This window comes from Solanum tuberosum, unplaced genomic scaffold, assembly GCF_000226075.1.
Source record: "Solanum tuberosum cultivar DM 1-3 516 R44 unplaced genomic scaffold, SolTub_3.0 scf00021, whole genome shotgun sequence".
Classification (NCBI taxonomy): Eukaryota; Viridiplantae; Streptophyta; class Magnoliopsida; order Solanales; family Solanaceae; genus Solanum; species Solanum tuberosum.
Genome location: NW_006238947.1, coordinates 445,060 through 463,092, shown reverse-complemented (window position 1 = coordinate 463,092; position 18,033 = coordinate 445,060). Strand labels below are relative to the sequence as shown.

General features: G+C 30.2%; 1 protein-coding gene across 4 annotated transcripts; it reads right to left on the bottom strand.

Moving 5' to 3' along the window:
* Positions 1-4,865: 4,865 nt before the first annotated feature.
* On the bottom strand, positions 4,866-8,935 carry LOC102599109 (beta carbonic anhydrase 5, chloroplastic). Of its 4 annotated transcripts, XM_015305966.1 has the most exons (10): positions 8,790-8,932; positions 8,604-8,658; positions 8,437-8,504; positions 7,492-7,650; positions 7,352-7,406; positions 7,046-7,159; positions 6,898-6,951; positions 6,181-6,263; positions 5,959-6,061; positions 4,866-5,215 (listed from the first exon to the last, which is right to left on the bottom strand). In XM_015305966.1, exons 4-10 carry the CDS (start codon positions 7,608-7,610, stop codon positions 5,024-5,026), a joined length of 720 nt encoding a protein of 239 aa, XP_015161452.1. In that variant the 5' UTR covers positions 7,611-7,650; positions 8,437-8,504; positions 8,604-8,658; positions 8,790-8,932; the 3' UTR covers positions 4,866-5,023. The 4 variants fall into 4 exon arrangements, with proteins under 4 accessions (XP_015161452.1, XP_015161450.1, XP_015161451.1 ...); XM_015305964.1 differs by having other exon boundaries at positions 8,604-8,935; XM_015305965.1 differs by lacking the exon at positions 8,604-8,658 and having other exon boundaries at positions 8,790-8,935.
* Between the last annotated feature and the right edge of the window lie 9,098 nt (positions 8,936-18,033).

Here is an 18,033-nt window from a genome sequence, read left to right as displayed (position 1 = left end):
TCTAATTAAGAATGGATAATACTTTTCTGTCAAATTATTCTCATGCAGAAATTCTGCTCTATATCCTATTTGTAATATTCTTTTTCTTTTGTATAAATTTAAATTAATAGAAATTTTGGCACTGCAGTTGAACTACTGTCACAATTGTTTATTAAAGATATTAAATTGTAAAAAATATATTCTAAATTATCTATTTTTTCTATCTTGTATATTTGTCCTACTAGGGTGCTTTAAATAAATTTGGACCTACCGATCTGGATTGTGACGAAATGATTGAAATTTCTCCATTCTTAATCAGAGGTATCACGTTCGAGCTTTGAAAACGGAAAAAAAATCTTATTGGAAACGCCATCTTCATGTCTGGACCCTACGAAGCACGAATTAGAATTAGTCAAACTGTAATATGAATATCGAATATGAATAAAAAAAAGGACCTGTGCCACCTAAACTTGACTTGTATTCGGTAGATATGTGAACAAGAGTCAACCACTAAAGAAGGATTTGAAAAGATGCTACTCACTTGTAATACTTAAATTAATAATTGGAACAAAAATATTTGGTATATATATATATATATATACCTTTTATCCATTTTAGGAAAGGTTCTCATTTCATGGGCAGTTGAAAATTAATGTTAAAATTAACTAATATGACAATAATTGAGGTTAAAGTGGAGGTTTAATTTCTTTATCCAAAAGCAGGTGGAATAAGGAATAACTTGCTCAAATAACTCATTCTTTCTCAAAAATCAAAATAATTGAGAATTTTTGGTAGATATATAGGTTGGAGGGATATCTAACTCTTTCTAAGGGTGGAACGATGAAAAAAACTAAATAAAATTGTGTGTAGGATTCATATTTGTGAAACTGCGTCCGACATAAATATATTTAAATTCATAGTCTGCTTGACCAAGTTTTCAATCCGGTTATTTGGGGAAGTGTTTTTTGAAGAAAGTAATCATTTTTGTTTGATTAATCAATTTGAAAATCACATTTGTCAATTTTAGAGCAATAATTTGTTATTTGTGATGGTTCCAAAAATACTTACTCTAATTATTGATTAGTCTTTTAATTTATTTATTTTTTCGTATTCATGCATTGGGATCTTTAAGAAACAGAATAAAACATGTTTAATTGTATTTTATAAAACAAAATATTATCACACAATAATGGACATATATATTGCATACACGTACATTTGCAATTCCATTCATTTTAACCTTTTGGAATATTAATGTGAAAGTGGAGGGGTCAAATTGTTCATTCTTCTTTTATAAATAATCTATGATGATTTGATTAGAATATAATCCATATCTTTTCTACACAAAATTGTTGTGAATCCAATCACAACATTAGATTTGTTCCTTATAATTTGCACACTCACAAATGTCCTAATTTCCTAATTATGCTTTCTTTTTTTTTAAATATAGAAAAAAAGTCTCTTTATAGATATGTATAAAGGATCGGAATTAGATTCAAATCACTAAGAAAGTCAATTTAGATTCATGTTAATAAACATAAAATATATTTTAACTTATGAGTCATTACAAAGAATAGTCACAACTTAAGATTCTCCTAAAACTAGAGTTAAGTTTCCGTATCGTCATTTAACTAATAATTTTAATTTCGGAAAGTAATAAAAAAATCGATCAACTTATAATAATTATCTCAAAAAGTCACTTAACTTTATTTTATAACACAAAAATCACTCTACCTATGATATCACTTTACAACTTAAAACCTAATCCATTGTACATAGCATACATAAAGACTTGGGTAGATATGATTCTAAAAAATTTATGATATTTCTTCTAGCCTAACAAAATTTACAAGTTACTAATACACAAGGGTCATCATTCATTCAAATTCAGTATTTTTTTCACACGACTTTAAAAATCGTATCAATCAAGTTTAAATTCTGAACACTCGTCTCAACTACAAACAATCAAATCAATATTTTATTCACTTTTTTTCATGTGTATGAGTCAACCCCATATGGATCCAACATGGTGGTTTGCTTCAAAGTCAGGTAAAATTTTGTTTCTATATGTAGTTGACTTTTATTTTTAGAGTCCCCATGATGATAATTCTTGGAAAAGCCCTATTAATGTGGGGGTAGTTTTTTTTTTGATAGTGACTTATTTGTATTTTTTAAAATTTATTTAAAGAGAGACAAAATATGGGTTAACTGAACATGAAAGGTGGAGCTGTTAAAAAATAATAATGCCAAAAAAAATTTAATTGTTTCATTTTTCTATTAGCAAAATTCCAATTAGTCCGTGACCAAATATTGGTGGAATTTTTCACAAAAGTCAACCCTTTTTTGGCAATTAATTTAATTTTTGGTCATTATATAGTATGATAGTAACCAATCAAGTTCGAAGGGTCAGTGTTTTTGCCTTGTTTAGTACTCCATCTGTCCTTAATTACTTGTCCATTTTTTCTTTTATAGTTGTCCCTAATTACTTGTCCATTTTGACAAATCAAGAAAGGACAAATTCTTTTTACTTATTATACCCCCAATTAAATGACTAATTACTTTGAAAAATGTATAATTTTTCATCCACTTCATAATTAATAGAGGTGTAGACATTGAAATTTTGTGGACTCTACAAGATGTGTTCAATTCGAATTGAGACTCTAGAAGATGTGTTCAGTTTCAATTAGAATTCTTGGAGGCTACTCAATCTTAAACCCTAATTTATGCCTATATAAAGGGTACTAAATTCCCTTAAAAGGCATATCAAAATATCTCATAAACTCTTGGGTATTTTTAAAGATCAAGATCTTGAATATTCCACGTCAAAAGTCATGGAATATTCATATAGAGGTCAAATCTAAATCATCTTAGTTCGAAAAATACGCCACTAACGGCCCTCGAATCATGGATAAATCTCAGGAGAGTAGAATCAAGGGTGGAACAAAATTGAACCAGCATATTTATCAATAAAGTTATGTTTCTTCTTATTTTATTGTGATTGCAATTCATTTTCTGTCACTTTAAAATTTGTTGCAAACAAATTGGTTTAGGGTTGAGTAGCCTCCAAGAATTCTAATTGAAACTGAACACATCTTCTAGAGTCCCAATTCGAATTAAACACGTCTTATAGAGTCCGCAAAATTTCAATGTCTACAAATGCCCCCTGCTTCAAGGCTTGTCCGAGTGTAGACTCGATGAAACTCAAAAATTTCAATGTCTACAAGAGGTAAAATGGTAAACTCACTATGTCATTAATTGTTTTCTTAATATGTGTGTCAATTTAAAAATGGACAAGTAATTAGGGACAGATAGAGTAGTATTCACCCTTCAAAGAATTGTTTGAACAACAAATCTAGTTTCTTCTAGTTAGATTGAGAAAGAAAAAGGCTTTGGGTGGGGGTGGGGTAAATTTAGTTAATTATGTATGTTAAATGTCAAAAATAACATTATTTATTTTTATTAAGATTAAGATATCTGAATTGAGATATGTATATGAATAGTAAAATTGTGTATTAAGATTTAGATGATTGAATTTGGATATTAAGATGTTGTGTTAATATCTGAATATTTAAAAATTAAGATGGTTTGTCTTCATTTGAAAAATAATTGATATAAAATTTAAATAAAAGACTAATTTTATCCAATATTATACCGTCAAAATATAATTTAAATAAAAAATTATACATCGATTGATGATGGTAACAACCAGCGTGGGAATTTCCTCGATTGGGGATGGTGTTGATTATTAAACAAGACATGTCGCAACGCATGTTACCGAGGACATGACTCTAGAAAGGAATGAGTGGAGATGTCTGTCAAAATACTAGTCGTACTCTAGTAGTTGGGACTTGTCATATGTTGTTTATTGTGTTTTTAGTATCACATTATTTTATTATTGTTATTATTTCAAGTAGACTTTACATTGCTTTTCTTTTTAACTATTATGTTTTATCCATTATTTTCTTCTTCTTCTTTTACTTGAGTTTGATGCACTTGACCCGAAACTTTCAAAAACAAACTCTCTAACTCTACGAGATAGTGATAAAATCTACACGCAAATCACCATCAAATGGCAACGGCCCATTATCCCAAAAAAAGCTTATAAGCCCAGGCTATGCAAGTATAGTACTATACCATGGTCCATGAATATCATGTTTCTAACTCCTTGATTTAAGTGTCGACGGACGATACACCAATAAGGATTCTACTTGACACGACTTTATAAAACTCGGGAAATCACATGTAATGACCTTGAAAATGGATTTTTGAACTTTCGGATCCTCCATAAATGTGCCTTTTAATTTAGCCTTAACTGACATTTATGACCTTCAACTTTGTGTGTGCCTAAATAAACACTTAAACTAGTATAAAATTGAACAAGTAGACACACACGTCCTACATGACATAATATGCATCCTACAAATCAATTAGAGTGTATCTACTTGTTCAATTTTATACAGATTTAAATGTTTACTTGGACAAACCCAAAGTTATAGAGCATAAACAATACTCTAAAGTCAAGTTAAAGAATACATTTAGGTATAAAACATAACTATCTGACAGATCAATCACAAGTTCTAAACAAAAAGGTCACTGCAGAAGTTATTGTTCCTAAGATTTTCTAGTCTTATTTTTCATTGGTCAACGTACACAGACAACAATACCATATTCAGTATAGTCTCATAAGTAGAATCTGAAGAGAATCGGGCATACACAGACCTTACCCCCTACCTTCGTAGGGTCGATGTACACGAACACCAATGTATTTCAGTCCCTTCTTTCATGCTGGTACTTTGCATTCACCAATCAGGGATATGAACTGGGTTCATTTCACATTATTGCAGAAGAATATATCATTTTTCTGGGTAAAATGATAGAAGCAGAACAAATTGAATGTAGAAAATTATCATTTTCCTCAATACAAGTGGCTGATAGTGTCCACACTTTATACAACATTTAGTTTGTCAACAAGAATAACAATTGAGTTTTGTATTACAAGTAAAAAATGATACAACAAAACAAATAAAGGACTAGGAAGAATTACTCAGCTCCAAAATTCCCGGTTCTTGATGGAGACTTGATCATCCACTTGAGAGTTTTTCTCGAGAGTCCACTTCTCGAAACTACAGTCAACAAAGTCATAGTAGCCACCGTGAATTACGAGCTCCCCTTTATTCACCTTTTCCTTAATCCATGGGTATGTAAGCAAATTCATCAATGAGCAGTTGACCGATTCCTGAACGTAGAAAATACTTACATTGCTTCAATACTCGGGATATCATATGCATACACAGAGTTACAATGTCTAACTGTTATTTCAAGTTCTCCATATTCAAGAATCGGAAAAGAGAAAGACGACAATCTTATCCATGGCATGAGTTTGGGTGGCTATGCCTCAAGCGTGTTTGAGCTGCCATTTTACTAAAAGGGAAAATACATACAGTAACTGCTAAACTTGTCCCAAAAAGCCATTTACAGACTCTAGCTAGTTTTTCAGATACAAAAAGAATCAGTGAAGACATCAAACATAAAGAAGAATTATCTATCATGTCTAATTTTCTTAACAAAGAGTAATCTGAAAGAGTCTTTCTTGCTGGGGAATTTCGACAGAGCTATGCTAACAATGAGGAGTTCGGTTCCTAATGTACTACTATGATTACAGATGGGTAAGGTACATTGCCGATCATAGTGGACAGGCCAACAAGTTCAACGAAAAGAGATTATTGTTTCAGGAAGAGAAGTAGGGGGAGTGTAGATTTAGAGATGACATTGTCACCGGAAACAATGGAGTCGGGCCTCGAGATTGTCAATGTTTTACCTACTGTTTTGATAGCAGCTGCTCTGCCACGTCAGCGTTAGAGGGGGTACTAATTGCACCGCAACCAAAATTGGTTTTTTTTTTTCTGGGACAAGTTTAAGGGGTAACTTATGTATTTTCCCTAACTAAAACATAATGAAAGTATGAAAAGGAGAATTTACCTTCTCACAGTGCTTGCATTGATGGTCAAAGCTGAGGTTGGAAGCAACAGCTTTTGTGCTTGTCCTGGCAGCCTTTCCATTAATTACCCAACTCCGAATGAAGCTACAAGGAATTAATAGAAGATCTTATTACACATAAGTGACTATTTTACTGAATTTCATAAAGAAATTAGTTTGTCAGAACCGCCTATAACACTTGATAAGAAGAGAGACTAGCCAAACCTTGAATTTGTTTCATCATCCATACTCATTAAAGCACGAATGCCTCCACAGCGACTATGACCAATGACTAATATGTTTTCGACCTGCAGATAACAGAAGCCAAACCTGAAAACTTGAGGAAAATGAAAACAAGAGAGACCAATAACCGCAACTCCCCCTTATCCGCACCTCCTTGCGCAAAAGATAAAAGCAAAATACATAGAAAAGAGGAAATGAAACAAATGGAAGCAGAAAATGAGATGAACTTGTAGGATTTCTAAATTCATTGGTGATGAATAAAAGTAAATCCATCATCCAAGTTCCCCTTGTGTTTTGGACATTTAAGACTTCCAACACAATTTACATCAAGGTAAAAAAGGGCAGCTTGGTGCACTATGCTCCCGCTATATGCGGGGTCCGGGGAAGGGGCATAACACAAGGGTCTATTACATCAAGGTAAATAAAGTAAATTCATCATGAGAGTCATGTTTTGTAAAGTCAAAGAGTAACAGTCCAGTTACGAAAGTCTCAAAATTGTATTATTGGAAAGTCCTGTTTAGAATTTCCATCCTCAAGTAACTTTATTCCCCGTTCCATAATTTCTAACTCTCAAATAAAGCCAAGAGATAACAGAAACAGGCACTAAAGTAGAGTAAGCAGCCATGAAATGTAGATCTCAGTGATGGAACTATAAAAGGAAACAACACGTCATAGGATTTTTGGATAAATTTTACTCACTTTGAGAGTATTAACGGAAAACTCAAGAGCTGCCTTTACTTCTGAAGGATCAGTCTGCACCAGAAGAAAAAAATGCAATTTTTTTTATCCTGAACAATGTTAAAACACATCCTTAGCATTTATTAAGTGCAAGTACAGTATAAAACACCTCATAAGGAGGCACCAAATTTGCGATGTTGCGGACTACAAAGGCTTCTCCTGGTTGAAATCCCAGTATGTTTGAGGGACACACCCGAGAGTCTGCACAAGAGATTACCAAAAACTGCCCTTCATATGTCAGTTGAGCACTTCAACACTACCCACAAAATTAACTTTAAGTTTTTTTAATATGGAAAAGGAACAGCAAATCACAAACAGGGAAAACAGACTGGAAAAGGAAGAGAAAAATCAGTGACTAAATGGTGAAATAAAGTCCATGCTTAAGAAAATGTCTAAAAGGTGAAAGAAAAGTTACCTTTGGTGATTGTTCGTCTGCAAGACTCTGATAATGCTCCAAATTTTTCCTTGTCCAATAAAGCGAAACAATCAAATGAGAAGAAACCTTCACAGTCAAAAAAGTTGAAAAAACAGTTGCCTATTTCTGATGATGCTTACAAGTATTTGTCCTTCTTGAAATTCAAAAATCTATGTTTCAACGTAGTGAATTCATTCGATTCATGTTCAGTGACAGCACTCATCTCTTTTTCATCCACCACTTCCTTGGTCAGGGTCATTGGTCCCTTCCAGGCTTTCAATTTTGGAGTTGAATTACAACTGCAGTTTAAAAGTTATACTCTGAGATCAATTCATGACCTTAGATTAATAACCCATACATTAAGCAAAGCTAGCAGTGTTATCCAAGGCGAGAAACGCAAAAGAACTCTGAGGTCCATTGGATCTTTAAGTGCAAATAAAGGAGAATTTTTTTTACAAATATACATGTGTAGTCCAAGACTATATATGAACAAAGAAACTGAAAATAAAATTATTTAGTGTCGCCTCTTCAGGATTATGCTCGTTGGCAAGGAAAAACATGCCTTAGAGCCTTAACGACAACACTGAAGCACCAGCTAAGCAACGTGAAGCGCTCAACATATCTTGCACCTCATTTCAAGGCTTAAGCATGCCTTTGACAACACCAAAAGCTAGACAATCTTAATGCAAATATCACAAAGAACTCCCCAATACACTGGCAATGACTGATCAAATCGAAAAAAGGTAGGGTCTTTCCACAAAGGATTAAACATATATAGGAACAAGGAAAAGATCCCATCTTTACATGATGCATTCATTTTTTATAAGATAGAATAAACTCATTACACCATAAACACAGCACAACTTATTCCGATTTTATTCAATGCACACCTAAACTTTCCGTAGTCCTAATTATTCCCCTATACTCAACAGGGACAGAGCCAGCCCTGTATTTGCATCAAAATTTTCATTTACTACGAATAAACAATCTTTTCAGAACTCATAAACTAAAAATTCTAGCTCCGCATCTACATACTAAGCCAAATAACCAAATCTCAAAATCTCAATTGAGTTCAAGAAGGTTACCTAGGCAAATTCAAAAATCTCAAATGGGGTTTATCAACTTCCAAGAATCTCACTTGGGTCCTCAAGATCTGCACCAATAACCAAATTCAAAACATAAACATAAGCAAAAACAACACCTACATTAATTCCTAATTCCCAATTGACTAAAAAAGACAACTTTTTTATACCCTTGTTGTAGCTGAACTCTTATGAAGATCTACAGAAGATGATTGAATTAGAGGCCTAGCCATTACAAAGACAACAATAAATCACAACAACAGTGAAAACAATATGCAAAAAGGTGATTTTCTTGATTTCACTATAAATATAGATTCCTCTTCTGACATAAAAGCTTTAAAAAAGTTGGTTTGTACCATGTGAGGTTGTTGTGTTGGATCTAACTACACAAGTGTCAGTCAGCAAACTTGTTCCTCTCCAAGAAAGACGGAGAAACCAAAGTATTAAAGTTAAAAAAAATCTTTGAATAAATCGAAGAGGTATAAAAGTACAACAATTGAAACGTAGTGTACAATTAATATATGCACCTTGTTAAAAATGGCTCTTTTGTTCAATCAAAGGTCAATTTAACTTTAGCTTTTGTTGAAGTTTATTTTGGGCCTCGTTGATGTGATCTAATGGGCCATTAATTGATTTAAAGTTGGGCTAAGATTGAAACGAATCTCCACTTTAACATGTTTTTGGACGGATCGCCTCTATCTCGGGATGATTTTTAATTTTTGTCCCTCTAATCGATATTTATTTTTGTCTCAATTTATTTATCAATAATCTAAAGGTCATGGAATCCAACCTTATTCACACACAAAAAAATCAACAATTTCCCACATGATGGATCGAGTATATATAGTCATATATTAAAAAATATGTAGAAAAACTTGAGTGTTTAAGACTAATTATCTTTGAATAAATAGATAATTCTTTGAATTTTTATAGTAAAATATATTTGATCAATCAATAAATAAAAGATCTTTAAATCACTGAATTTCGATAGATATGATCTAGACAACATAAATCACATGATCAAATTCTCAAATGTAAAATTCTTAAATCATCAAAATTTCAATAGATATCTAGATAACATAAGTCACATAATCAACTCTCGGTCATTTTTTATGTTAATTGTTATGTGCTTTTTTTTTTCATTAAAGTATTCAACGATACTAGTTGTCCATGTTTCATTACTAGTTGTCCATGTTTCATTAGAACCATCCTTAGTGTGATTTGTATGGCAAAAGTTGTGACCTTTTATTGTGAATTTTTAATTTGTGATGATGTAGCGCATGATTATAAGGTCGTGATTGACATAATCACTTGAATTTTCACATTTGGTATTCTTCATTTATTGAATTTGTCATGGTTTAGTCAAAAGGGAAAAGAAAATTAGTCCATAGTCAATAAAAATGTTAAAAAAACACAATTTTGAAAAAATTTCAAACTCCACATTAAATTAAATAGGTTCACATAAAACTAAACGTAGAGATCAGATGTTAATGATTTTCTCAGCACTATGGTGATTAGAGATGAACTGAGCGAAAAAAAATACACTTTGTGTCTTATATTAGTCGTTCATATTACTACAAAAATTTATTCCAATAAATACTTGTTAACAAATTTATAAAGTTCTAAAATGTTTCTTAAGAGGTAAATTAATAAAACTATCTTTCTTATTTATGATTTCATAAAAGATATGTAATTTGTAAAAGAGAAAATGGACAACTAATATGGAACGAAGAGAGTATTATTATTGTTGTTCCAATAATGTAAATATTTGATTGAGCGCATATTGTGTGTTTGGTGTGGATAAAAGTATTATAAAAATAATGTTAAATATGGTGTATTAATAGTGCGTGCATTAGTAGTGTTTGTATTAATTATGCTTGCATTAATCATACATAGATTATTTTTAATACATTATTTGGTTTGATGTATTAAAACACATGCATTGGATAAAAAAAAAATATTTACAAAAATATTCTCAATAATTATGGTGGAAAACATGTAAAAGAGGTTTTGAGTTTTTAACCATACTAATACACGTATTAAATCTCTTTGCATTATTAATACCTAAAAATCTATGATATTAGTAATACGCTCCTCAATATAATGATTCCATTAGTTATACATCACATGAAAAAGTGTACCAAATAAGATATTACTAATACACAAAACTAATGCGTTTATTCTTTTTACTAATACACTCTATTAAACGACTCCTAAGCGTTATTTCAACTCAAGCTCATTATCTTCTTTCCCCACCCAACTTTCTAACCTTCCCCCTTTGGTCCCCTTTTGAACATATATATCTTTATAAATTATCTAATCAAAATTAAAATACTTTTAAAAAAAAAAAAAATTTCTATATATTAGAATAATACCATTCATTTTGAAATTATACTAAAAAGACTCCTCAATTATGGTGTCAAACTATAGTCTCCATAAGTTCCTCTCTGTCATTTAATTCTGCTACATTCTCTACTTAAACATTCCAAATTAATTGAATTCAGTCAAAAAGAAAATTGTACTTTTGAGCTTTAGAGTTATTAGGTTCAATCTATCTTATCAAACTTTCACCCATGGAGGACAAAGTTTGTTTGGTAGTTTTAAAAAAATATTAATTATGTGGATATTAATTGTTCATCTCTTATTCTATATATAAATATAAATAATAATAATATAATATATTAATTTCCTCATAACTTATACATAGAATAGTTATACGATTTGTAAAGTTACAAATAAATCATCATGCTTTCTCTTCTTTTATCTCAATTTATATGATATATTTTTATTTTATTCACTACATATTTTATATTAGATAAATGTTTAACAACATTCAACATTTTACTCATGTCAAGTTTCATTTTTTTTTTTTTAAAAACAATCCATAAAAGTGTAGTCTTTTAATGATAGCTTTGGAATATTTTTTAAACTTCATATCTAGTTAAACTATATCACATAAATTGTGAGGAAATAAAAGTTTATTTTAGATATGAATAATTATTTTCTAACTAGCTAGTAAACATTGTATAATCTTTTCAAAACGAGATTAGGTGAAGAAAAAATGGAAAGGGGATTACAATATGAGAAATTGAATTCTTGCAGTGAAAGTTCAGATAACCAACCAACTGAGTATTAAGTTATTTCTTTATTAGATATCAAATTAAATTATTCCTGAATAATCAGTCATAAAATAAATGACTAATTTCATATGATTAGAAAAGAAAAAAGGGTAAAAAATACCCCCCTCAACTTTTATTTATTAGTTAACTTTATCCTTACCGTTAAAATAACATCGTAACCTCAAATCTTACCGCCAAAAAATGTGCCGACCCAAACAGATAAGGCACCGCCTATTTTGAAATGTGAAAAATACGCGGTCTTAGGTGGAGCCCACGTTACACAGCTCAAACATTTAGTTGGTGCCACCCCATATTTAACTGTCAATTTATTTTATTTTATTTTTCTAAAAGCAATGAAAAATACAATATGATATAATTTTTAAAAATATTTGTGAATTTAAAAATTCTAAATTTTCTATTCTCTTGATTGATGGGACATACGACTATTTTGTTGGTCCAAAATGTTTCACTAGAACTTTCAAGATTTTTAAATATTTAAATGTCCCACTCATAAAAAATCAATAAAACTATTCAAATGTTTAATTTCTTACAAAATGTTTTCTTAACCGTCAAAATAATAATACTTTGAGTGAGTTTTAATTTTGATCTTTTATACATTTAACCTATTTAATTTTTAATTAATTAAAATATGTTCTTTTAAATTATTTTTTCGTACTGAATATATTATATTTAGGTTAGTTTTTAAGAGTATTTTATCATCATGAATTAACAATACAAACTTTATGTAATATGTATCTAATTAAATAGTAAAATGATTAATATTTCAAGAAATTTGTAAATATTCACAAGTAAAGAGAATAAAAGCACACACGTCAAACAATTAAAAGTTAAATATATTTTAATTGAATGTTGTGACGATCAACATCAAAATATATCAATAACTAAGATATTAAAAGTGGTATTTGAAACTATATATACAGTCAAATAATTCCACAATAATCAAAAATCAAAATACTTTTAATTAATTACAAGTCCGCTATAGTACAATTGCTCACTTACCACACATGAAATATAACGACACTAGACAAGCCCTAAGCTACAAATTCAATTGAAGAGATATTGATACGGAAAACCTCTCTCATGAAATATCACATATTAGAATCAATTCAAACACCCTTACAAATTAAATTTATTCTTTTAGGACATATAGTAAGTATATATATTTTAGAAATAAAAAACACTAAAATAAAAGGGGCACTTAGCGCAATCTTATCCTTCGATTCAATATTTAATAAATGACGGATCGGTGGATAAGATTATGACACATGTATGTTCGGTAGTATAAAAGGTATATATGCTCTAGTTTTTGAACGGCAAGGGCACCAATGTCCCAAAAGTAAGACGAAGAGTATTTGCATACCATTTACGATAGTTCAGGGGTATATTTGTCCTTTATCCCTTGTATTTTTAATTGGGTAAAAGGATAAATATACCCCGAACTGACGTAAATGGTGTACAGATACCCTTCGTCATACTTTTGGGGCATTGATGCCCCTGCCGTCCAAAAATTAGAGCATATGCCCTTCACTCTAACGGAAGACTAAATAGGCACACGTGGCGCAATCTTATTCGTAGATCCGATATTTAATAAATGTCGGATCGATGGATAAGATTATGACACGTGTATGTCCGTTAGTATAAATGATATATATGGTCTAGTATTTGGACGGCAGGGGCATGAATGTTCCAAAAGTATGACGAAAGCTATCTACGTACAATTTACGATAATTCAGGGATATATTTGTCCTTTTTCCCTTTTTAATTTGCCTCATTCTTTGCATTACAAATTCATTCCCCCTCTCCACACGTTCAAACTTGCCCCATTTTCAGTCAACACGTTCTCTGTTTTTCCTTTCCTCCATTAAATAAACACCAAATTCTCTATCAAATTACTTGTTTTTCTCCAATTTGTAGAATAATGAACATGGATATGGAGGAAGAAATATGTACAACACCAAAAAATCAAGAATATCGAATCCAAGCGCCATTAGAGTGTCCGCCAGCTCCGAAGAAGAAGAAGAATGAAAACAGAGCATCAGCAAAAAGGTACAAAAAGCCCAAGAATACAGCCTACTTTCACTCTCCTGATATTGACGCCTTTTTTGCTGGGGGCGGAGCTAGAGTTTTAGTTATGAGTCCCGCAATTCAGTAAGTGGGAGATGTCTTTTTCTAGAATTTAGTAAACTATTTTTTCTAAGATTCGGGATCCAATAAGTTGTCTTTATTTTAGAAAAATTCATAAACTTAAAATTTTGAATTTGTCCTAGTTATTTAATTAGCTAGGTTGTAAAATAGCATAGATATAGCCTATAAATTTTTATTTTTTTTTCAGTTTGCTTTTTTTTTAATTATTATTTTGGGTGGATATATATATATGTTATGTTTGCGAGTGAAACGTTTAATTACTTCAAAATAAGTAAGTATTTATGATTATTTTAATTTATTTTTAAGAGCTAAATTAGCGTGTGTTATTCGTGATTCATTTGAATATGAAGAACAATCGTTTCCAAATCTGTGTTGTGGTGCATTTAGGTTCGGTTGATCAAATATTTTGAAAAATATAATTTTGAGAATAATTTTCTTAGAAATAATAAAAATGATTACAAGTGACTTTTCATATTAATTACTATATCCTTCTACTCTCCAATATATCTTATCTTCACCTATCTCCCTAGTTTTGTTTCCTATCGGTCACAAAAAAGAAAATAAAAAAATTATTTATTTTTTAATAATTAGTAAAATATTTTTATTCGTATCAAACACAACGAAATAACATGATGTAAAAAAATAAACTTATGTCCTACGGGAATAAAAAGGTTAATATTTAGCAAAAATTTAAGTTCCAACATAAAATAAGGGAAAAGTGCAAATGACCATTCTGTTGGATTTCATTTGGGCCACAAAGAAAGCCCTCTAATTGAAGAAATATTAGATGAATCCTTATGGAAAACTTATGGCCCATGGATCCTCCATTCTGTTAGATGAAACCGTATACTTTCAAAGAATTACGTATCTTATCACGAATTAAGAATTTCTTACTATATATTGAGAAAAATATACTTAGGTACATGTATTCACGTTATTACCAGATACACTGAAAAAGGAGAGAGACGAGTAGGATGAGGAGGGAGATAATAGGAGAGTGGTGAACGACATGGAAGGGAGAAGAGTGAGGTGAGCGAGATTTGTCTATGTATTTCAGATATATGCAAATCCACTTGGATATGATGTATTTAGAACAAATTACACCTAATTTTGACTTAATGTATCTCGAGATACATGTAACTGGACATATGTGAACACACCAAAAAAAGGTAAGAATCGTAATATTGCAAACTAGAGTGTATCTAATTAGCTCCTAAACTAGTGAGATTTCTATAATATCCCCATTATTTAATTAGACAAATATTCATAACATATTTACTAAATCATACTACACTTTAAAATAATTACATAATCTCTTGCTCTTTCTCTGCTCTCTCTCTCTCTTTTTGTGTTTTGTTATATTACATATAAATGCTCTACTTACTAAACACTAAAAAATAAGTAAGAAATCAACTTCTTTTCCAAGAAAATATTTTTTATGGTCCATACCAAACACCCCCTTAAGTTTACCAAGTCCAAATAAAATATAGATACTTTAATTTCAACATAATAAATGTTATTAGTAGGGATTTTTGTGGTTAGAATAGTGTAATCAACCTTTTAACAAGCAATTAGGTGGACATGCTTTTGGAATAAGAAATAAGAGACAAGGGTCAAAAAGGAGGTCAATGAAAGAAAAAGAAAGGTTGTATTTAGTAGTAGGTGTTTAATTTGTTTCCTGTTGGATTAGTCAGATATAATGATTAATTAATTTCGTCAACATTAAGGTTGATACTTAAAAAATTAAGTTCAGACTTCAATACAGATATTAGATATTAAGTAATAATAATAAAAAATAGTACATCCTTTTCACCTCTCAAGTTATTTTACAACGGTTATATATGTTAAATCTATTGATAACGTGAATGTTTTTTTTTTCATTATTGGTTTAATAACATGTCGTGAAAATTACCAGCATTGTTTTCTTGGTTGCACATCAACTGATTATATAGTTTTTATTATTATTTTTAAAGCAACTTAATAGTGTGTAGAGTGATAAATGTAGCTTTTTGGTTACGAGTTCATCTAAATTCATAATTTTTTATACAAATGGTGTGCATGTATATTGTTACTTCTCGTTCCTTATGCATGTTAAACCTACTAAATTTAAATATTGGATCTACTTATGATGATAGTAGGCGACTATGAATTTAAGTGATGTACACTGAGATATAAGAGTTTTCTTGCACAATTCGTGTAGTTTAATCTATGATACACTTAAATAATTTTGCGGTAATAATTATATTTAGTGGTAATAATATAATGAGTATCCATAACCAACACTCTATAAAAATACCGCTTACGACTTTAGCGACTCTGAATACAATTACATTAACTCAATTACCACTAAATATTTTTATGATAATAAATATAATCACTAAAAGAAATCTATTACTACTAAAAGTGGTCAAATATAACCACACCCCAATGGATTAAGGTCCAAAATTAGAAATCAAAGTAAAAATGCACTGTTCCTAAATATGGTAAAACATGTAATTTCTGCAACTACCTTTAGAACAAAAAAATATTACTAGAATTAATGATGAGATGAACTGTCTTTGTTCCAATTATTTTAAATCACCTGAAAAAAAGGAGGAAAAAAAGAAGATAATTTATGAAACTTCTATTTTTGGTTGATAGTAATTTAGAGAAAATATAAGGATTAAGAAGTTAATTAAAATTGTAGCTGTCTGAATTATAGTCTTGCCTTTGGGGCAAATACATCTTACTCCTTTCCTTATCATGATTATTGAAGATAATTATTGATCAACAAACGTTTTAGATTTGTCTAAATTCTAATTAAACCCAAAATCCATAAACATTTTTGGCTCTTTAGAGTATCTTTTAAATAATATATGTTTAGTTCATTTCTTTCAGTTTAAGGCTTATGTTGTTAACGAGGAAATGTGTTAGGACCAAAATAAATAATGTCATGCGGAAGCTAACAAAATAAATGTAAAAAAATAATAAATCAGACAAAAGAAGAAGATATTTTTCAAAAGAGGCATAACGAAAAACAATTGAACATTCATCTGCTCAACCTCTAAATCTAGATTTGCGATCATGTCTTGAACCACACGAATAAAATACATTTTTAATGCTACTTATAGGACCAAAATAATATAATCAAGTATCATGTGAAAGTTAATGAAGTAAATCTCAAACGACGATAGATTAGACAACAAAAAATAAAAATACCAAAAGACACAATATTTAATATGGTATGATCTATCTACCTGCATCTATGGCACAAGATGAACAATCTACTATATAATAGATCGTACAATATATCGAGAGAAATAACCTTACAAAATTTACTCAGAAAAAAACTCAAACTCCTTTAGGGAATGCTATCAAGTGAGAAGGAAGAAACAAACTGATATAAACCATATTCTCCGTAAGACACTCTTATCTCTCCTTCTCTGAGCTCTGATTATGAAAGAAGGAACGAAGAAGAAGGTATGAACAACACCTTATTTTATTACGGGGCAATTCATGATATTTATCGATCTATTAATACACCTTTATATCTAGTATTAGATAGACTTCATACAGTAACTATCTAAATTTTACCATATCTTTTATTTCAGGGACAATCACAAACACTTTTTAAATTATAAATCTACTACAAGTAGACATGGCAATCTTTTAGAGATTAGTTTGACATTTTAAAATTGCATATCAAGCCTGCAAAGCAAACAAGAATTAATATTATAGTAACTTATATGCACTTGCAGTTTCACACTACTATATATTGTGTTTAACAATAGTTATAAGTTATAAGAATACTATTTACTTTATTAATTACTCCGTAATTAGGCTTATTAAAATGACTTACATGTTGTTTAAGGTCATCCCAAAAAAGTTACGACACACAATTAGTGCACATAACAACTTATTTGGAATAAGGTATCAAATTATATTGTGGTATATATTTCGATAAATATAATGTTTGAATAGATATATCGTATCATTCTCTATCGTTTCATATTGCAATAGATGGACAATTTGAAGAATGAACTTACAATATCAGAAAGAAAAAATACGATATGAATAAAGTTATTTTTTCTTTTTAAAAAAGGTAAGATAGAATTACTTCATATAAAATTTAAGTTACAATAGAAAAAAGCAATATTAAATCATGCATGGTTGGTTGACTGAGTTAACAAAGAATTCACATCAAGTTTGAACTCAGTATGTTTAAAATTAGGGATAAGGGTCTGAAAAATATCTCAATTTTGGTCGGATTTGCTGTTGCGATACTAAACTTTCATAAGGACCTATTACCTCCCTAGACTATTTAATACCGTATTTT